This window comes from Nicotiana tabacum, chromosome 20, assembly GCF_000715075.1.
Source record: "Nicotiana tabacum cultivar K326 chromosome 20, ASM71507v2, whole genome shotgun sequence".
In the NCBI taxonomy this organism is placed as follows: Eukaryota; Viridiplantae; Streptophyta; class Magnoliopsida; order Solanales; family Solanaceae; genus Nicotiana; species Nicotiana tabacum.
In genome coordinates this window covers 98,232,150-98,238,683 of record NC_134099.1, presented here as the reverse complement: position 1 = coordinate 98,238,683, position 6,534 = coordinate 98,232,150, and the positions used below count along the sequence as shown (strand labels likewise).

At 31.5% G+C, this 6,534-nt stretch overlaps 1 protein-coding gene across 1 annotated transcript; it reads right to left on the bottom strand.

Moving 5' to 3' along the window:
• Positions 1-1,546: 1,546 nt before the first annotated feature.
• LOC142174475 (uncharacterized) lies at positions 1,547-2,151 on the bottom strand. Its single transcript, XM_075240275.1, has 2 exons — positions 1,752-2,151; positions 1,547-1,602 (listed from the first exon to the last, which is right to left on the bottom strand). The coding sequence occupies exons 1-2, from the start codon at positions 2,149-2,151 to the stop codon at positions 1,547-1,549; spliced, it is 456 nt and encodes a 151-aa protein (XP_075096376.1).
• Positions 2,152-6,534: the final 4,383 nt, after the last annotated feature.

Below are 6,534 nucleotides of genomic sequence, written 5' to 3'. Positions count from 1 at the left end.
TGTAGTTGTATTTGTATATAATTTGTAGATTATATTTAACAGTGTGTTTTGTTTCTTTTATATTCATTTTTTTGAATGTAAACAATACTTCATCTACAATATTTTAAGTTTTTAACTACTTTCCTACTGATTTATAATGTATATACTCTGTAAATTCCAGATAATATTTTTTTTTGTAGTTTTATTGTAGATATACTGCAAAAATATATTAACAACTATGTAAAGGATTCCATAGATAGTAAAAAAGTTCTAGATTATATATATAGAAACCATTCATAAACAAATCAATCTATGAAAGTATTGTCTCAATATAGAAAAATACTAACTAACTACATTATGATCTTAAAAAACACCAACAATTACATATCAAAATCTGTTATCCAGAACTAACCAACAAATTTTATGAAATATTTTGTTAACTACATAAAATTTTATTTCTTTTTGGGTGCATTCTTGCAAGATCTTTTGTTATGCCCTTCTCCTCCGCAGTTGCCGCATGAAACCTTGTACTTTTTTGAATTTATTTCATCATATGTTTTGTATCTTTCTTTTTGAGGTCTTCCTGACTGCCTTTTCCCTCCTTTAGGTGGATTTACTACTTCTTCAGTTATATGTTGTGGCACATTCCCTTTGCTTTCATCAAGCAGGGGATTTACTGTATTTCATAAGTACGCAAGAGGTTCGCCCTTGTGTAATAAGGAGAATAATATTGTTCAAAAGACTCATCCCTGTGTCTTAAAGCAGCCAAAGTATGTGGACAGGATAGTTCATCAAGCTGGAATTTCCCACAATTACATCTCTTATTTTCAAGACAAACAATATAGCGCCTCACACCATCTATTATTGTATAATGTAGTCTGTTGAAGCCCTCACCTACGAGTACATTACAAACAAAAAAAACAATTTATATACGGTTAAAATCAAACTATATACAAAATATCTACATTGTCCTGTTAAGATTAATTTGATTCAATAAATAATCAGATCTTACTCTAAGCTTGTGCGACAATGTTCTGTTGTCATCCAACTCTTTGTTGAATTTGTACCCAAGGTATGTGAATGTACCCTTTGCTTTCAATAACTTTTCTTTCTTCCAACGTTCAAGCAGGGTCCTCATATACTCTAATAGTTCTACTATCAGCAGCTCTCTTACATATTTTGTTACAACATTCAAGGACTCTGCAATGTTTGATGTCATAGTCCAAGTTCTATTCACTGTAGCATGTACTCGAGACCATCTATGATAGCCAATATCGTATAAGTATGCTTTAACACGGGGGTCAATCTCCTCAATCTTTGACATCCTTTCATTAAATTCATCAAGGGTGTATGACCGTACCGTGGCAAAGTATAATTCACTTAACTTAAGATGTCCCTTCTTGAACTTTGCCCGTATATTTGTCCAAATATGCCACATGCAAGAATAATGTAGCATGCTGGGATAAACAATAGATGTTGTCTTCAAGATACTCTCATTCTGATCCGAAACAACACACATATTTGGTCTTTCACCATACGCGAGTTTGAATTGCCCAAAAAATCACTTCTATGATGCGTCATTCTCTGAATCAACAAAATCATATGCCAATGGTAATATGGTACCTACATTATGTGGCAAGAAGCAATTAATTGGTTGCGGGAAAAATGCAGAAGAAGACATATATATACAAACTACAATTTTTCTACAATTAATCTACAAGTACTACAAAAAACATACAAACTACAATATTTCTACAATAAAACTTCAGTACCTGTTGCATCCATTGTACTGGATGCTAGCATTATTCCCCTGTATGCTGACTTTAAAAAGGTCACATCAACTATTACAACTAGCCTACAATATTCCCAACCACTGATTGACGTACAAATCGCAACAAATACATACAAGAAGCAGTCATCGTCTGTCTTCTTCAATTTAACTACAGACCCCGGATAAGTCTTCTCTAGGATATACAAATAACTAGGCAATTTGCTGTAGGAGTAAGCAGGATGACCTCTCAAAAACTGCAAAACCTTTTCCTTTGCTCTCCAGGCTTGCATGTAGGTTAGATTCACGCCGTGTTCAGACAACATATCAAATTGTATGTCTTTTGGTGTGTAAATTATCTTAGGATCAGAATATTTTGGAATAACCATGCTACCAACTGCCATGGCAGTAGGTTTGCGTTGTATGAATGTATTGTCCATTAAAGAGCATGTGTGCTGTCAAAATTTCTGACCTTGAACATTGCAGAATCATTTATACTAGTTGCCTTGAAGTCCCGTGTACAATTTTCACCAACACATATCAGCCAATAGCTATAAAATAAATACATTTTAAACAATGATTTAAAATTTAGATTTAAAAAAATTGTTTTAGCTTCAACGATCACATTAAATAACCTATATACAACATAACTACAATTCAACTACAATTCTGTTAAACATTATCACAAGGATAAACTGAAGAAGTAAAAAATTACAAATAAACTACAAAATTAAAAAAATAATAATCTTTGACTATTCATATGTTTATACCTTTTAGAACTAGATCTTTTAATCCTGAATTGAAACTTGTGCATGATAGAGTAGTGCTTCATTGCAGTTGCAATTGTTTCCTTGTCTTGGTATACCTGTCCTACTTCAATAGAACTTGGTGTACTATCTGTTATTATTATACTTTCATATTCCTCTATAACGGGAGATATTGACATATCAAGTAACTTTAGTATTCCAGACGAACCTGCATGAAAATAAATATAAATACTGTGATGACCAGTTAGTAGAAATTTTGTAGATAATTTGTAGAAGGTTGAAATTCAGTATTTCATATTAATTTTTCAAATTATATGTAGTTTTATTGTAGAATAAATGTAGAATTTTTTTAGATATTCTGTAATCGATACTGATATATATGTAGTTTATTTGTAGATAAAATGTAGATAAAGTGTAGTTCATTGACATTGTACCATAATTTCATAGAAAAAATAACATCACACACCTGCAACTGTGTTCTTATTGGTGATACTCAATTCCATATTGAAATCGCGAACAGTTATACATAGCGGATATGATCCTAAGTTTTTGTTTTCATTTTTCGTCTCCATGTATACACGAACACCCATATCGTTCCTAATTTCCATTGGAGGACAATGCTGGTTGACAATGTATTTGATTTCTATAATTTTTTCAGATGTATCAATCATTAATTGCTGTGCTATTGTAGAAATCAATAGACTATAACTCGCATCCTCATCGACTACAATGCCATCGACCTGAAATTCTCTAAATCTCCCATAGCTATCCCAATTCCCATTCAGTTGTAGCATAATTAGGATTTTCGCCATAATTGCGTTTGTTGCAGAAGAATTGTGGAAGATTTGGTCGTTTTTGATTTGTGAAATCAAAGAAAATATTGAAACAGAGTGTATCGCAAAAACAAAGTACGAAAATTTTGTAGCGAAGCCGACGATAATTATTACTGTGCGTGATTTGCGTTGTGGAAGATCTGGAAAAATATTTAATTCCCCTTTTTTAGCGCACCTAAATAAGGAATCCTACAGCTACAATGATTCCTTATTTAATGCATTGTATATATTTTGTAGAAATACTATTAGCATGAAGGGTAATATGTAAACTATGAACATATTTGGTAATATAATTTCCTATATAGTATAGGAACGAAAATTTCCCAGACCTTAAAGAAAAAACTTCATTTGTAGTCATCCGGGGAAAATTAATGACAATAGATAGCCATAAAATAAACCATAAATTAATAGCTCAAAATCAATTACAAGGGCTAGCCCAAAACCATCCTTGCTCCGTTTAATGGTAAGAAAATATTTTCTCCAACCAAAAGCATTTTCTAGTGATTTTTTGGGATGTTTGATTTATTATTGCCAAATTGGTACTGATCCAGAAAGTTTTTTTTTAGTTAACCATGATTTAAGGGGTGATTTTACTCAAAACAAATATTGAACCCTTAGATCTGGAAATGGACAGGTGTGATAAACATAAACGTGTACTCGGCAAACTGGAGGACGCTGTAATGGAGGGAGCCTAACAAATGGGTTAATTTCCTCATTGATTTAACTTGGTTAACAGGCTTATTAAGATCATATCATCGGGAGAAATTCAAAAATAGTCAAATTTACAAGTGATCATTTAAAAATAGCCACAGTTTCTAAAGTAATCAAAATTTAGCCACTTTTCATGTAAAGATAAATTTGAACGAAAACACTGTTTAAAATCCAGAAAAATGCTCCAGCATAATATATATACTGGAACTCCAGTCTAATATACTGGAGTTCCAGTATAATATACCGGTCCAACATAATATGCTGGAAATACAGGTGCACTGAACTCCAGTATATTATGCTGAACCGGTCTCTGTTCCAGCAAAATAATGGCTATTTATTAATAACTTGGCAAACGCTGGCTATTTTTGAATGACCAGTTCGAAAACTGGCTAGACAGGTTTATTAACATCATATCATCCTACCCATTGGACACCCACAACAGCGGGTTAATTTGCAAGTAAGCTAGCGTTCAACCCGACCTAACAAGTAGTTGGAGGCATAGGGAGGCCTAGAATTTGGAAGAGAACAGTGGTAAAGCAGACTTGGGCTTCTGAGTATCTGATTACACATTATTTAACTTATATATACTGTAAAACAATATACCATATCAGTGCATTTTAGCCCATTGATCTAATTTTTCAAGTGTCGCTGTACAAAATATATACTAAATAGACTGTCACTACACAATCTATATACAATAGACTGTCACTATACAAAATCTATACAAAATAGACTGTCACAATATAATATATATAAAATAGACTGTCTCTATACAAAATAGACTATCACTATACAAAAATATACTAAATAGACTCCCACTATACAATTTATATACAATAGACTATCACTATACAAAATACGCTGTCACTATACAAAATATATACTAAATAGACTGTCACTATATAAAAAATATACAAAATAGACTGTTACTACAAAAAAATATACAAAATAGACAGTCAGTATTCAAAAAATATACGAAATAGACTATTACTATAAAAAAATATACAAAATAGACAGTCACTATACAAAAAATATACAAAATAGATATTTCGGACTATTAGATGTAATATGTTTGGGTCGGAGGGCCATTTCGTGTCAATGGGAAAAAAATATGGGCTATTAAAATTTGGGAAATTACCAGCTATGTCCATTTATAAGTAGTTCATTACAAAAATTGGCCAATTGATAAAATATTACTAATATTAGCCAAATTAGCCAATTAGCCAATTAGTTATTTGTAGCAAAAAAATATCAATTTTTTGCTCAATTTTGAGTGGGTGCTATTAGAATAGATTCGACACAATTTAAGGAGCTTGAATCTTAGTTTTGGGATGATTTAGTGAAGTTTTGAGGTGGTTTGAATTGAAAATTCGAAGTAAAAACTGAACATAAAAAAAATGATATGTGTATCACATTGTGTATCACATATGTATCATATTCGTATCAATTATGTATCACATGTATATCCATGTATACCTGTGTATGAGATACATGCGTGATACATGTTTGATACATGTGTCACAGAAGACTTTTTTGAACTCGATTTAATTACGAATTTTGATACAAAACCAGTCAAAATCACCTCCAATCTTCCTCAAATTTTGTATATTGACTTATCTATATATTTTCAATGAATTTCAACTATACCCATTGAAAAGTTCCTTTTTTGTTTAGATTTTTGGAATATTACATATATTTTTGTATTTCATCCCCTTATTTGCTACCTCATCCATGAAATTTTCTTTCCGTCTTGTATGTAGTATTGCTAATCACGCTTAAAAATTATGAAAGGTGATTTTTGCATGTGATTCTTTGAGAGAAAGAACCCTATTATTTGGTTTTTTAATTTTTGTCGGCTAGTTTTAGTAAGTCTATGACTAATGGATAGAGGTTGGTAAGTTGAGATTTATTTGGGACATTTGTGTAAGTTTTCCTTAAAATTTTGAGGGTCTATAGAAAGTAATTTTCTCGACCTTAAACACCTTAGCCCAAATCTGTTGGGCCTCTCTCAAGCTCAATTAGTTGGGAAAAAACTGTTACACTGTTATCACAGAAAGTATACATATATATATATATATATATATATATATATATATATATATATATATATATATATATATATATATATATATATATCCTACAATCATATTCTTGAGAAGCAAGATACAGAAAGTCACTCACATATTATTACCGACATTCATATATACTCCTGAAATTGAAAACAAAAATTATTTCGATCGAGGCCCTAAGGGGACAACCCAATGTCCACAAGCTACAATCCAAATCGTCGTATCACAAATTTGTACTAGTAACCGTCACTACTAGCCAGATGAACATTTTTCACACTCTTGTTAACTATGTTACAAATTTATTTCTGGAGCAAAGTGGATGATCAGGTTATGCAGGCAAAAGTGTGTGTTGATGAACTGTTCCTGGAAAATTGAATTTTACCTTCAATCTCACAATGAAATTCTGT